The sequence below is a fragment of the Mustela putorius genome, unplaced genomic scaffold, assembly GCF_011764305.1.
Source record: "Mustela putorius furo isolate JIRA1106 unplaced genomic scaffold, ASM1176430v1.1 tig00000228_pilon_pilon_pilon, whole genome shotgun sequence".
Classification (NCBI taxonomy): Eukaryota; Metazoa; Chordata; class Mammalia; order Carnivora; family Mustelidae; genus Mustela; species Mustela putorius.
The window spans coordinates 15,299,953-15,316,690 of record NW_025421322.1 but is presented as its reverse complement, the minus strand read 5'-3'; the positions used below and the strand labels follow the sequence as shown (position 1 = coordinate 15,316,690).

The following is a 16,738-nucleotide window of genomic DNA, read 5'->3' as shown; positions in this document are numbered from 1 at the left end:
TTATAAAATGTTTTATCAATTGATCTAAATCCTGAAAAATGGACAACTCATTAAAGAGAATTAGTCCTCATCATATAGATGAAGAAACTGGAACAGAACATGACTTGGCTTTGATGACCAAGCAATCAGTAACAGTGTCCTGAGAGAACACAGAATTGTGATGTTAGTGTTTGTGCACTGATTCAGGTGATTTTCTGAAGAGTGTGAGTCCTTTCTAATACATACCCTTTGAAATAATGAGAATGGAAATGGGTAAGAATGAATTTAGTACAGTCATCCAATGAAATGAATAGAATCATTTATTCTGCATTATAAGAATTCTATCATAACCATTAAAAAAAGGTATCCCAAAGTTAATCTAACCCTAAAAGTATATTATTTGACAATAAACATGCATTGGATCATCATATTCTACTCAGATAAATATGAATAGACTAGAATTTCAAATATGATAAATTTTATATAATTACATTAGTCTTTTTTAAAAGGGCAAATGATATACTGATTATGTTAAATTAGGGACTTAGTTTGTGTGTTTATATGTATATATATACTAAATATATTTACTAAAACTGTATGGAGCCAATGGAAATTTTAAAAGTTTATGTAATCCTAACTTATATTAATGTATTGGTACATTCCAAATAGGATTCTGGAAAAACCATTTTTATTGGTTGAGAAAAACTTTTTTTTTTTAAGATTTTATTTATTTATTTGACAGATGGAGATCACAAGTAAGCAGAGAGGCAGGCAGAGAGATACAGGCTCCCTGCTGAGCAGAGAGCCCAATGTGGGACTCCATCCCAGGACCCTGGGATCATGACCTGAGCCGAAGGCAGAGGCATTAACCCACTGAGCCAACCAAGCGCCCCAGCTGAGAAAAACTTTTGCTTGAAAGTTAAGAGAAGCTATTTGAGATAGCTTAAGTCTAAAAGCATTACAAGCCATGTGCAGGTTTGTCAAAGACCCCAAGGAAAGGGATGTAGGAAAGACCTATCAAGCCCAGGATCTAGCAACTGGACAGTAGGACTCAGTCTTTCCCACTACTCTGTTTGCCTACTTTGTTTTTTCTTTTGGAAATTGGCTATATAACAAAAGCTGCATTTTTCTATTTATCTTTCAGCCACATAAAGAAAATAATTAATTGTCTCAATCTCAGTTCCAGATTTCTAGAGAGAGAATCAGAATGTCTCAACTTTTGTACCTACATCTGATTTGATCAGGTGACAACAGTGGCTTAAATAAAATTATAGCTGTTAAGAAGTTGACTTCTGAGAGGGACAAGAGAAAGGGGAAGGTTAGGAATTACACAAGCACTCAAATCATTTTCTTGGTGTTTTTCTTTAATATGTTTATTCACTCTTTTTCTATATAGATTTATATCATAGATTTTTGGACATAGATATTATTACCTGTTGCTAGAGATGACAAAAACTCTCATTTTGAAAAAAGTACTCAAAGTAATTTCTGTTATATCCAAAATATTGTAAGCTGGAATAATGTTTGGCTAAAGATAGATTGGTAGTGAAGGAAGTAGCTGTCAAAATGATTGATCCAACATCTAGATTAATTATGGAGTAAATGCCAGACACACGTATTTCACTGACTGCTCTATCATTCTTTAAATTGAGCTGTGAGTTTGGAGGACACATCATTAGGAGTTAGGGTATGTTACATTAAAGTTATTATAGTTATGAAACGTCTTTAATCTGACTCTAGATCTATAATGCCAAGACATTGAATAGTAAGATTTTTAGCGCTACCAAAATAAAGATGGTGATGATGTATGATTTTCAGATTATAATCTCCATTAGTACATAAGTACATTGAATGAGACAAATATGCCACATAGTGATTGATTGCTTTTAAATGATGACCATGACATGAATTTTAAAACATAAATCAAGTGTTCTTAATTAAAATATGATAATTTTTTTTTAAATTTTATTTATTTATTTGACAGAGAGAAATTACAAGTAGGCAGAGAGGCAGGCAGAGAGAGAGGGAGGAAGCAGGCTCCCTGCTGAGCAGAGAGCCCGATGCGGGACTCGATCCCAGGACCCTGAGATCATGACCTGAGCCGAAGGCAGCGGCTTAACCCACTGAGCCACCCAGGCGCCCAAAAATATGATAATTTTTGATATAAACTCATAGGATATCTTAAAACTTAATTTTTCTAAGCCAGCAACCTCAGGGCTGATACTGATGCTCAGTGAAATTTCCTTGCGTCTTATCTTAAGCGTATGTTTTCTCCCTTCATTTTTATGATCCTGCCCTTCTACATCGTTTTATTAATAAAAATCTATGTATGCCTTTTATTAGAAGCTACTTCATTTTTTCTTGGGTAAAATGTTTAGTGTAAACACATAGTAAAAAATACAAATAAAAAATGGTTGTTAAAATATACTACAGAGGAAGTATATAAATTGGGAACCCTTAGGTTTATATATATACATAAAATATATGTATGCTACATAAATATATATTAAATATATTTTATATGTGATGTTAAAAATCAGACACAAATAAATACAATGATGAAAATTCTAGGAAAGCAAAAGTCATTTGCTATGAAATATCATGAAAAAGAAAGATCTTACTTAGAATATTCTAAATTTATACAAAATGTGTATTACGCCTTGATTAGCTATCTAAGCTTCATGGCTTAGGAACTGAGATATAACATTTAAAATAAAGAAATAAAAAAAATAAGTAGTTTAAAAAGATAAATTATATTTACTAAATAGACATGTCTTATAATTTTATAATGCTTTTGCACAAAACATACTAATTGGGTCCAACTTAAAGTGATTTTTTTTTAAAGATTTTTTTATTTATTTATTTGACAGAGAGAGATCACAAGCAGGCAGAGAGGCAGGCAGAGAGAGAGAGGAGGAAGCAGGCTCCCCGCTGAGCAGAGAGCCCGATGCGGGACTCGATCCCAGGACCCTGAGATCATGACCTGAGCCGAAGGCAGCGGCTTAACCCACTGAGCCACCCAGGCGCCCCGTTAAAGTGATTTTTATTCAAACACTGGCTACAGTTAAAACAAAATAGAGAAATTTTAATTCCTGATATAAAAATAATATTAAATATTTTTGCATTATATATAATTAGTTATATAAACAGAGCACTTTTATTGGCAATTATTGGTGGGAAAATTGTACATGAATTATTTTCCACAAATTTTTTGAATTACATAAAGGAAAATTATTTGTTTCTACAAATATGCATGTTAGAAGCTCATTTAGAATCAGAAGGACCTCTTATCACAAGTTGGAAAGGATGAACAACTATATGTAAAACATAATATTAAGTGGTCTTATAACTGGAAAGGCATTTATTAGTCCACTGATATTTGGAGAAAATTTTGCTAATTGGTTTAACTATAATAAACACTGAACAAAAAATTATTCAATTATTAAATATGTTAATTTCTACATATATTAGATATTTAGTATAAGTATTTGTGACTCTGACAAAAATAGTTAGTACATAGCTATTCGTGAACTTGAAAAAATAGATAAAACACATTTAAATAGATCTTACTTCTCTGGCATCTGATTAATATCTAAAGCAGTATTTATGATGACTTCGGAAAAGTTTACAGAAATAAACAAGGAAAAAAGTCTTACAAGTGAAAAAAAAGGCTATGTAATCCAACCTATTTCTTATATCTTACTAATAACATCAAGTCTTAATGAAATAGCCCAAATGTACCCTTCAAAGAATAAACAGTGATTTAGCTTCCTATGTAAAGTATGGCTGGGATATCACTCTTCTTTAAGAAACTATAGACGTGTACCAATGTGGATATTCCTGGGAAGTCACTCTCCCTGGACTCTGTCCAGGTGGTGTACAGGGAATAAGGCTCTGCCCCATGAAGTACAGTCCCTTTCCACGACGGAGATGAAGCCAGGACTTGAATCTGTGCCTGCTTATTCCTACAGCTTCTCAGAATCCTCTGGACTATGACCGAGGACACAAACCGTGCAGGAAACCACTCTCTAGAGCACCCTCTATCTGGATGTAGGTTGATGGGAAAGAAAAACCTTTTATTGGTGGCCGTACTCTACTGGATTAAGCTCTTGCCTACCTTGTTTCTCAGTGATTGCTCAGGATTGCAAATAAATTGATTTGAGGAGAGAAGAGGAGCCTCACCTAACACTGGCAGTTAACCCTTATCCTTTTGGGTCCTTTATTTGGCAGAGAGAGTTGGCAAAATGAATGATAAATGCTATTTTATAAGATATGCCTGGAAGTTTGGAAGCTTGGGCACGTTTGACCTCTTTTTCAAACTACCCTTTATACTAAATTTGGGGAACAAGTTCAATGTTCTGTAGGACAGGTGACCACTGAAATATGAGGTTACAGACAGCACTGAATATGGGCCTGTCTATTAAAACAGTCTGGTCCTTTGACCCACAAAACCCAAAGATTCCAGAATGCCTATAAGGAGAAAACTTGTCTTAAGGAAATTAAGATACTACCTGGTCTTTTCTACTGTTCTCAAGTAAACTGGGTTTTCTAACTACATAGAAAGGAAGGAAGGAAGGAAGGAAGGAAGGAAGGAAGGAAGGAAGGAAGGAAGAGGAGACTATAGACACGTTAAGTCTTTTTAAGTTAAGTAATCAAATGATTTTGTCATTTGTCACTAAATTATTCATCCTCATTCCTTCAGTAGATCTAAGATTTTCAAGAGTTCTTTGTGCACACGGGTGAGTGACATAGTCCCTAGTCTAGAGAAACTAACCTCTGATATGTGGGTGATTTCATAGGATAGATGATAACATTGGCAACTTTGAAAGTTGCTAAGGGAGCACATAAAAGAAAGTTCTCCCAATCTGATGCTGTAGGGAAGTCTTTCTAGAAATGTCTAAGATAAATCTTTTAGGGTAAGATCTAGGGAAAGACATTCTATGCAGGGCAAACAGCATGAAAATATGCATGCATAAGGGCATTACAAAAATTCAGTAATATATGAACACAATTTGAGTAAAAGTAAATGGTCAGTGATGAAGTGAGAGAGATGGCCCATGGTCAGGTTATAGGGGCTTTTATCTGTCAAGTTAACATAATGTAATTTTATCATAGTAAAGATTTTAAGAAGGAGAATGCTAAGGTCATACTTCCATGTTGATCACTCTGACTTTATTTGACAGACAGATCACAAGTAGGCAGAGAGACAGGCAGAGAGGAGGGGAGGGAACAGGCTCCCCGCCAAGCAGAGAGCCCGACTCTGGGCTCGACCCCAGGACCCTGAGATCATGACCTGAGCCGAAGGCAGAGGCTTAACCCACTGAGCTACTCAGGTGCCCCCTTTTTTTTTTTTTTAAAGATTCTAAGATTTTATTTATTTTGATCAGTCTGACTTTATATGGAAAATAAATTTAATGTGTTCAACACTGGAATAATGGAAACAAGTTAGAGGATTATCATAATTATAATTATGATTATTGTAATTATGACAGTAGTTCTCAAAATGTCATTGCTGACCAAGCAGCAGCAGTATGATTTAAGAACTTGTTGGAAATAGTGTCCCCTAAATCTACCCGATCAAAAACTTTCAAGGGAGGCTCATCTATCTGTGTTCTGGTGAGTCCTCCTGATTATGGTATCTGCTAAAATTTGAGAACCAAACCTGTAGAAAAGATATTGAGGACTAAAGCGGGATATATAAGTGGAGAGACGAAGGGGGACAGTTTAAGATTTAGGAAGTAAAATGATCAATATCTGTTGGTACCTGAATGCGTGGAGATTTATGGGTAGAAGATGGCAACCATTAACTGAGGTCTACGGTAAAGTAGGATTGCTGGATTGGTAGAGGTAATGGGTTTTGTAAAACTGGTTTGACTGAAGTACAGAACTGCCAAGTTTACATGATCAGTCATATAATCTAGTCCATATGAGAAAGCCAAAACATACAATGTCATATTGCATAACTTCAGAGTATGTGAACTGTGTGCCCTGGAGCACAATTTGAAGGATTTCATTTATGTTGAATACAGGGTGAACAGAGCTCCTGGAGTTGAACAGTGTAGTGTCCCTGGGCAAAATGGGTTGTCAAGGGCATAAGAGATCTCCTCAAAGCTATCATGAGAGTGTCTTGGAAGACACAGTGTAAAATAACTGGAAGAATAAAGGTTGCTGTGAGAGAGTGACAGTTGGAATGGAGAGTCTGTGGTATAGCGTAGCTCTGGGTAATAGTGAGAATATGAGAAATGGTAGCATTTAGCCACTCTCAAGGTCCAAATGGAATCTTGGGTCCAATTCTGTCACTTTAAGCTTGGTCTCCTACTGCTCTGGGAGGTGGGAGTAGGAACTAACTGAGAAGGAAGGAAACAGGGTATTTGTGAAATGTGTTAAGAGGATTACTGATCATTCTGAGACTCCCGTTACTGGGACCGCTGAGATGGAAGACACTAAATATTCCTCACCTTGTCCTCCAGCAGTAATCATTTAATAAACCCTGATGATTTCTTCTTGTAATCGTAGTTTGAGTAAACAACATCCTTCCCAAGTCTACTGCCACAGGTTATTTCAGCTTTTATTCTTTCAAATTTAATAGGGTAGTGCTGGCTTCATGATTATAATTACTGCTGGTCATTCCTTTTGTTTAGTAGTTTCTTTACACAGTGGCTAATTTAATTTTCAACACAGATTTTACTTTCTCGGAGAGTTTTAGTAACTTTATGTTTTTATTATAAAACGATTTCAAATGCCTTAGCCTGCCATTTGAGACCCTTCAGAAGCTGTTCCTACATTTATCTTTGACTTAATAATTAAAGTTGGAATTTATTTAAAACCTAAGTGCCATCCCTGAACTGAGCAGATTATATGTCCTATTTCATTTAATGCTTAAGACAAATCTCAAGACAAGTAATATTATCATCTTTATTTACAGATTAAGTCTCCAAGAGGGGATATAACTTATTCAAGCAAGATCAGTTTCAGAGTTAAAGCCACATACACATTGCTCTGGGGTCTACTTTCTTTTTGTTGTAGCTCACTGCTTCCCACTTTACCCTCCCCCAAACCCCTAAAGTCCCAGCTCACTGTGTGAACTCTTCATGCCAACCAATCAAATGTACTTTTCTCTAAACTATATGACATGTATTTTAACCTTCATACATTTTCTCACCATGTTCTTATCTTTTCTACTTTTATATCAGTTGTTCTCAAACTTTATTGTTCATTTAACAAGCCCTGGAGGGCTTGTTAAAACACAGACTGCTGGTCCCTGTTCAGAGTTTCTGATTCAGACGGTCTGGGATGAGTTCCCAAAACATGCATTTATAAAAAAGTTCCTAATGATGCTGAGGTTACCGGTCTGGGGACCTCACTTTGAAAACCATGTTCTGTGCATTTATCAAAATTCACATCCTTAAAAGCTTAGCTCAAATTGCATGTCTTCCAGCATATATTTGTTACAATCACAACCTTTGCATCTAAATGCCTTTGATTCTAATCTCATACTGCATTTACTGTCTTCCATATTCATTTGCCTTTTTATGTTGTTAGTTATCTTTTACTCTGTCTTCATCCATCTTTATTTATTTATCTTTATTTAACAATCTACCTGTCTGTCTTGTGTTTAGATGAACTCATTGGCCTTTTGATATCTCCCATATTTTCTTCAAACTGATGTGAAAAAGGCACCTATGCATGCATTGAACACTCAGATACTTGATGGTGATATATATATATATATGTTTTTTCTTCAGTCTTGATTTGCTCCCAATTTTATTTTAAATCAGTTTTAAATATATTTTCCTTCTAGCTTCTACTGTGAAGAATTTCTTTTGAAAGCATTTTCTCATCCAAGGTTTTTTTTCTAATTGTTGCCATATTTGAAGCTGCATTGGTATGTTTCTCTGTAATTTGCTATAGGTAGGAAGTGTTGTGCAGTTCCATTGCAAAAAAGGACACCTTCTCCAAGGGTCTACAACACGCACTTGCCTTCCTGACCTCACGTGGAGTGGAATTCAGCCTGAGTGCATACGTAAGTATCAGAGCTAAGAAATCATACACAGATAGGAATTTATATGCATTTTTTTCCTTACAAGTGGGAAGTAATCTGTATCTACACAAAAGATGTTTTATGTGGATTTTTTAGATTATGATTAATCATAATTTATGTATATAAGTTTATAACTATATCATGACCTCAGTGTCCATTAAGGAGCATTCTTTCTAAAGAAGTCAGAAGGCACAAAGCACAATTTTTTTTGCAAGGTTCTTATAATTGTATTCAGTTTGGTCATCTGATAATTTTAGATGATTATTAGTTCATCAATTCAGAGATCTGAACCTACGAATCAAAGGTATGCTGAAATATGAAAGACTCCAATTTAGTACTTCTTAAGCCTTTATTACTTGTGAGACTCACTGAGATTCTGAGGAAAGATAGAAACATCCATGAAAGGAAATACACATGAATAGTTTGACCAAAAATTTAAATACCACTTCAGTATTTCCTGGAGCTTCTAAATATGCACTGACCCTAAGCTTGCCTTACGGGTTAAAGAACAAAGCCCAAGGTCATGAAGCTGTCTTTTCTGGCTTACAGTTAGAAGTCAATTTCAGCTGGAGAATTACTTCCCTCATTCCCTCCCACTTTCTGCTTTTTATCTTCTTTCCTGTCTTAAAATCCTAAGCACCTTGGGGAAAAACAATAAAGAGTAAGCAGGAGTAGAAATACTTATCAGGATTTGCTGAAGTCTAAACAAGTCCTGTGAATTTACTCTGGCCTTGTTCAGAACCACTGAAATGATCACGGGAGCCCCCTGTGGACATGCAGCTTTCTGAAAAGCAACAGAACACTCCACTGAGAAGTCATTCACATGCCTGGTTGGCTGATATTTTAATATGGCAAAATTCCTTAAAAGCAATTCAATAGCGTGCATCCTTTAGAACCTGTGTGACATGTAACTAGATATTTCATAGTAAACCAAAGTTCTTTGATGACTTCTATAAAGGACATGATGATTTAAAAAGAGTTATTACTGAAAGCATCTCAGATCTTCTACTATGTGCACAACATAAGGATTAACTTAATTCTACTTGTGCATAATGTGAAGATTAATTAAACTTCCCCTTTCTGCCCCCCCCCAAAAGGATGTAGTAGAGGCAGACTATTTGTGTTTATACTTAGCATATTTCCTCCATAGGGTTAAATGTCATTAATGGAATTATATTAAGCATAAAACATGTAACACAATATTTATCACATAATATTAAAAAAATCTTAGCTCTTATTTATACCTCTGTAGAAGTATAATCTCCATTGGGAAACAAATGGAATTTTTTTTTCCAAGTACATTTTTATACAGAATAATTTTTTCAGAGACAAACTTTTAAGTACCCATATCCATGAACAAAAAATGATCAGAAATGTTTTCTGATTTAGGGAGAAAATTTCTTGCAGTATCTGTCTCTGATAATGGGATGGTATTTATTTATAAGACAAAACAGTGAAACTGGGGTCAGGTCAAGAGGTGGCATAAGTATGAGTAAAATGGAATAGAGGTAGCAAATCAAAAGTGGAAGGCAGCTTGAAGAAAAGGAGCCAGAAGTTAAGAGAATGAAAAGATACTGGTACTTAAGAACCCAAAACATGGCCAGAAAATTCCACCCGTAAAAAATTATTGAATTATACTTTCTACATTAACAAGTGTTAATGTCAGAGTGATATACTGAATGAATATATTTAAATATATATTTGTATTTATAAATATATTTATATATTATTTATATTTATAAATTATTTATATATAAATATGTATTTAAGTATATTTAAAATATATTTTTAAAATTTAAAATAAATGTGAAATAAAAATAATAAAATAACATTTCATAAATTGGTGTAGAAAATCTGAGCTTGACAAACTTTGAAAGGTATCTAACTACAGGACTTCTTAGATCCTTTAAAATGTTAAAAACTATTGAGACTCTCTAGAATAGTAATATAGTGTACACTTATGAACTTAATTATCCCTGGAAGGTCTCCCCTATTTAGCTTCCCTTTTAACATCTACCATGTTCCACAGATGACTGCTTAGAACATGTTAGCCTATGAAATTCATATGTATATTGACATTGATATATTTTCCTTGATTAATTAGAATAACCATGCAAAGGTATATTTATATAAAGTCATTAACGTGCCTCTAATATATATTCTGACTCATCTCAAAATTTTCTTAACATGCCTATAAAAAATGAATACTTTTCTTTTTTCTTAATATAGCCCACAGCTGTAAACAACCAGAAACTCCTGCTCATGCAAATGTAGTAGGAATGGACCTTCCATCTCATGGCTATACACTCATTTATACCTGCCAGCCTGGCTTCTTCCTCGCAGGTGGAACAGAACATAGAGTGTGTAGATCTGATAACACCTGGACTGGAAAAGTTCCTGTTTGTGAAGGTAAGTTTTCATTATAGAAGCTTCTAACAGAAGCTATTCTACGAGGTCAGCCTCCCTAAGATGCAAGAGACAAAAACTCAACTCAGATTAGGTTAGCCAACTTAAAGGGCAGGCACTTCTTCATTCAGAAGCACAGAGCTATTATTGGGATCCTGTTATAAATTCTTTTCCATGTTCTGTTTTTTCCTTCTTTATTTCTTCTTCTGTTTACTTTATCATGGTGGGTGTATTAGATTTCTGGGTTGTTGTAACAAAGCACCACAAGCTGGATAACTTAAAAAAGCAGAAATTTATTCTCTCAGAGTTATGGAGGCCAAAAGCCCAAAATCAAGATGTTGATAGATCCATGTACCCTCTGAAGTCTCTAGGGAAAAACCATGCTTTGTTTCTTCCTAACTTTTGGCATCTTCTGGCTATCCTTGGCGTTCCTTGGCTCATAGCTGCTCCATACCAATTTCTACTTCCATCTTCATTCTACTTCCATCTACTCCCTTTCCTGTTTATCTCTGTCCTCTCCCCTTCTTATAAAGATACCAGTCACTAGATTTCAAGGTTATTTTATCTGAGGAACCCTAATTAATTATATCTTCAAAGATCCTATTTCCAAAAAAGGTCATATTTGAGATTCTCAGGAAACCTGAATTTTAAGGTCCATTATTCAATCTACCACAGTAGGGAAAATTGCTCCCAGCAAACTTTTGGTTTAGAAGAGTTTTTGCCAAAACTTCTTGGTCAGGAAAACACTATTGAAGAGTCTGATTGTCAGGTTTAAATGGAGCCCACCTCCCAATCTGTTAGTCAACCAGGGTGATATAGTGAAGTGTCTACTTCTCTTGCTGCTTTATCAGGACAATCCCCCTCTGGATAAAATGTAGTGAGTTTACTAGAGAAAAAAGACTTAGGTGTTCACAACCGAGAATAAGGACGTTTTTCTAGAATTCATGATAAAGTCATCAATAAGTTCCTTTTCCTTTTTCTTTTCCTTTCTTTCCAGCCCTTTAATTCCATTTCTCTTGCAGCAGTCACGAATGTGAACAACCTTCTTTTTGAAACATGTTCTTTCTCTTCTCTTAGCAAGAACACTACTTGGTTTATTTTAAATTTTTCATGAGATTGAAAGATTAAAAGTCCATTTAAATCCAACAGAACTTCAATAACTTTTTTAATCTATCCACTTTGCTGTTTATCATCACCACTATAGAAGGTTAACTCAGCATTATCTCTAGATGGGGATTACTGTAGGAGCCTCCTAACTTCTCGGCCTGTATCAATGTCCCTTTCTTTCCAAATTGTTCTCTGTCTTAGAGTAAGAGTGCAGTTCACCCAAATTATTTCCTTTAAAATTTTTGAAAGACATTATATAGTTCTTCAGAAAAAGATCTGCTTTTTTACAATCTACAAGCACTGAATGTCATAGCTCCCATAACTTTGCAGTCATATCTAGCAATCCACATGATTTCCCTGCTTTGAACTACCTTTGGTTTGGCTTAAAACCTTAGTTTTAACCATTTAGTTTTGATTTTATGAAATTTCTTATAACACCATGGACCACCTTAGCAAATTTTTATTTTGAAACACATCCTACCAAATTATTTCTGCCTTTGTGCAAAAGGAACATACCCTTAGCCTTCAGCAACCATGCTGTAATCAACTGTTTACAGGTTGATTTACATGGTTTACATATTCTTTAAAATAAGAAAAAGAATCCTGATATGATAGGGCAGCACTAATCTTTCCCTTGTCCCACTGGACTATAATGGAGTAATTACTGAAGTCATTAGCTGTACAGTGGAAGTGTTGAATAGGTACTGAGATGTTAGGATGAATTGGACATTTTGGAGAAAACTATGCAATATGTCAGATTAAAACTGATAATGCATCACTGTGTGTGTTATTAATTATATTAACTTTTATAAACCTTTTACTTTTTTTTTTTCCGTAGCTGGTTCCAAAATACTGGTGAAAGATCCAAGACCTGCACTAGGAACACCCAGCCCAAAGTTAAGTGGTTAGTGATTTCAGTTATTTTCCTAGAAGTCATGATTTCTATGAAGTGATCAACCATTTTATTGACAAAATAAACATTATTTAGAAAAATATATATTCAGTATGGGAAAACCATGAATTTAACTATTTGGAATTTGAAAATTTTTATTTTAAGATGTTGAATTTTAAGGAATGTAATTCTGAGACGTTAATATTCCAAAAATAATGCTTATAGTTCTCTCTATAAAATACCTCCAGGAGTATCTGAAATTGACTGTACTATATTGGCAATGCTTTATTTAAAACATTTAAACAAAAAATGAGATGCTTGGAATATAGATTTTTAAAAAGGGAACAAAATACACTTGATATGAAAGTAAAAGTTCAGCAATTTTAGTTATAGTTTACTGATTTAAAGACCAAAGTTTTAAATTTAGTCATTAAAAACATGGGCTGTTCAGTCCTACAGCCTTAATGTAATTGCCGTGTTACGCATCCACTATACTATGACTTTGGAAAGTTATTTTATTTATCTAAGCCTCCATGTCTTTATCTATGAAAAGAAACAGGGATTAGACTATTATAAATGAATTTCATGAAAATGAAATGTGAAGTACTTAGCCCATAGTAAGACCTCAGTATATATGAGCTCCTTTTTTTAGTATTAGTCCATATTTTATTTATATGATATAAATTAAAAGCTATAGGGATGTTTGGATGGCTCAGTTGGTTAAGCCATTGCCTTTGGCTCAGGTCGTGAAACCAGGATCCTGGGACCAAGTCCCTTATCGGGCTCCTTGCTCAGCAGGTAGCCTGCTTTTCTTGTTGCCTCTGCCTGCTACTCTGCCTGCTTGTGTGTACTCTCTCTCTCTCTGATAAATAAATAAATAAAATCTTTAAATTAAAAGCTACAGATAAAGATTAAACATTTAATCTGTACCTTGAATACAGATTTGGTCTCATTATTTTAAGCCAGGAGCAGTGTTAGTTCCTAATTTTAGTTGTGTTTAGAAGTTCTCAAGGTACATGCTGTAAAACTGGCATACCCACAAAAGAAAAATCAGTCTGAAACACTGATTTATTCAACATGCAGTGGCAATAGACTGAATGCCATGAGGGCAATCAAAGACTACGTCAACATAAGAAAGTTTAGCAATGGAGTCAGAAAACCACAGTGGTCTATCAGTGCAGTATATTTTCCAAAGGAGATGTTTTATCTAGTAGCAGATAGGTGTTTAAGTACTAACTCCAGTATATCAAATGTAAAACCTGACTTTCCTGGACAAAACATGACCTATGGCCACCAATAAATAGGCAGGCAAAAAGAAATAAAAAAGAATATGGAAGAACAACACAATTATACATATATTATATATATATATATATATTTCTATATCAAACAATTATAGAATACATATTTTATTCAAAGGCAAATGTGACAGGTATAACAACTGATCATATATTAAGTAATAAATAAAAATGCATAAATTCCAAAGCAAAGTTATTATTCAGATCTGATATCTCACCATGATTTAAGTAAAAATCAATAAAAAGGTGATTTTTAAAAAAAAATTCTGAATGCTTGGAAATTAAAAACAAATACTTATGAATAATTCATAAATTAAAGGAGGAATTTAAGAAAAATTGAAAATCTAAATATCAAAACTGGGGGACTGTATCAAAAGCAAAGTTATTCGAGGAATTTATACTTTTAAATTCTTACATTAGAAAAGTAGAAAGCCTCAGACTTAGTGAATTAAGTAGTCCTATTAAGAAGATATGTACTACAGTATAAGAGAATAACCATGATTTCATGGTTTCATGGTTCCATGATTTCATGATTTCAGGGTCCTGGGACTGAGCCCCACATTGGGCTCTCTGCTCAGCAGGGAGCCTGCTTCTCCTCTCTCTCTCTCTGCCTACTTGTGATCGCTCTCTCTGTCAAATAAGTAAATAAAATCTTAAAAAAAAATCTCTTCCAGTAAGGAAATCTATGTGGGGTGCCTGGGTGGCATATGAGGGGTGCCTGGGTGGCATAGTAGGTTAAATGTATGACTGTTGGTTTGCAGCTCAGGTTGTGATCTCAGAGCCATGATCTCAAGGTCATTATCTTGGGGTCATAAGATGGAGCCCCATGTGGGGCTCCATGCTCAGCAGGAGTTTTCATAAGAGTCTGTCTCCATAAGAGTCTGTCTCCCTCTGTCCTTTTCCCAGAGCCCCCACTCATGCACGCTTTCTCCCTCTCTCTAAAAAAAAAAAAGAAAGAAAGAAAGAAAAAAAATCATTCTATGAATCCAATATAATTCTAATAACTCAGAAAGACATTATACAAAAGGGAAAATTATAAATCTGCTTATTTGACTCAGGATGTACAGATGAAAATATCCTAGAATAAAATCTTAGCAAATCAAATCCAAAATCATAGTATAACAGAAAAACCAAAAGCTGACATGTCAGAACCAAATTGGATTCAAATTGGATGATAGATATGCAGAGATATTTTTATATTAAATAATCCTTAAAAATAATCTGTGACATTAAGAAATTAAAATGCAGATAGTTTTAATCAGCACAATACCTGCACAGAAAATATTTGATAAAACACAACACCTATTTATAACTTTAAAAGACTTAACAAATTAGAAAGGAAAGGAATTTCTTCAACCTCAGTAAAAAAAGATTAATAAAACTTCAGAGTAAATGCTACTTTCAATGGGAAAACATTAGATACATTTAATTTAAAATCACGAGTCACTGTGATTAGATTACTCCAAAATAACAAGAATGAAATTTGGCGATTGTATCAGTCAAGAGCATGATACCACATTTGAAGCAATACTGTGAAGCAACCTGTGAAGTAAAGTTTAAAATCAGACATCTTGAAAGGAAGGATCATGACATTTTAGACTTCACTGATACCCACATCAAAGAGAGTGGGATGACATTTTAGAATTTACAAAGAACTGATAGACTCACATTCATATTTAAATATCAAAATAGACCTAACAATAGAAAGAAGTATGATCATTCCCATTGTACACGGGAATGGAAATGACCAGATGGTGCCTGTTTTGCCCAACCTGAGTTGCATTTCTCAAAAGGTAGAGGGCAGTAAGTGGCGTGTTTGAGCCTCAGGTAGAGAGCGGTTCATCGCAGACAATTCTGCGCATTCACCCAAATTTTGCATTCAGCCATGTCATATTGGTAAAACTTTGAAATCTGCTCCTGTGGTAATATTTACACCATAGAAATAAGCAAAGGCTGAACATCAGCTTTTTTGTTTGTTTTGTTTTGTTTTTCAGAAGACCCAGTTGTTAAACATTTCCTTCCACATCAGTGATTAAACCTGATGTTATGTACTTGGCGGTGGCCACTATCTGGTTCTTTCCATTGCTCTTTTCTCCTGCTGTCAAGGTTCTCTTTCACCTTCTTCAACCAACACTAATTCCCCTAAGGACTATGGATAAGATCAGCAGATGTAATAGGTTTTCTTTAAAGGTTCAGAGATAGCAAAGAGTAATCACAGTCCAGTCCGGGTGGAAATAAACAATCAGACAGACAACAGCACTTACTTACTGTCTACTATTTGCAAGGCATTGCCATTAGAATAGCTTTCTCTCTTGCTCCTGCTTTTTCCTGCACGACTGAGAACCTATTTAGTGCAGGGCAATATAGCCTGTCACTCTCTCCTACAAACTTGTTTTAGGTACACTTTTCTTTCACTAAAAACTTTCACATGCTTACCAGATCCAGGGCTTTTTACTCATTCACTGTATCAAAGTTTCAGTAAGACTCCTTCAGACATACATAGAGTAACATTCCCCTATAGCGTACATAGCTGTGCAATTGGAGGTTTGGGGAGGGAGTGCCACTCTAAGGATGACTTAGCAGAGTCACAGAACTAGACTATGGATCATTCATTTTACTAACTACATGTCTGCTAAATATATATTTTATTAGCAATTATGTAGTAAGCTCTAAGATCCACAGTTTTCCTATTTTATCTGAATAATAGCAGCAGCAGCAGTAGTAGTAGTAATAGTAGCAACTAACACTTAGCTCAACACTTCACTTTCCTTATCTCATTTACTCTTCCCAACAACTCTAAGTTAACCTCATTTTAATCATGAGGAAATTCAAGTTTAGAGAGTTAAGTAATCTATGCAAAACCACACAGTTTATAAATTGCAGAGGATAGACTTTATTATTTATTTATTTATTTCAAAGATTTTATTTATTTATTTGACGGAGAAAGAGCACAAGTAGGCAGAGAGAGGAGGGGAAGCAGGCTCCCCACTGAGCAGGGAGCCCGATGCGGGACTC

General features: G+C 34.8%; 1 protein-coding gene and 1 non-coding gene across 2 annotated transcripts in view; both read left to right on the top strand.

Moving 5' to 3' along the window:
• The window catches only part of CSMD3 (CUB and Sushi multiple domains 3), a 1,237,422-nt gene that overhangs the window by 1,205,340 nt on the left and 15,344 nt on the right, over positions 1-16,738 (top strand). The window contains exons 64-66 of the mRNA XM_004743466.3: positions 7,891-8,002; positions 10,250-10,429; positions 12,372-12,437. Of these exons, the coding sequence (XP_004743523.2) occupies positions 7,891-8,002; positions 10,250-10,429; positions 12,372-12,437 (358 nt within the window). The remainder of the gene's footprint in view (positions 1-7,890; positions 8,003-10,249; positions 10,430-12,371; positions 12,438-16,738) is intronic.
• On the top strand, positions 3,805-4,005 carry LOC123391519. The gene has a single exon (XR_006606229.1). It is a non-coding gene; the product is annotated as a small nucleolar RNA SNORA73 family (small nucleolar RNA).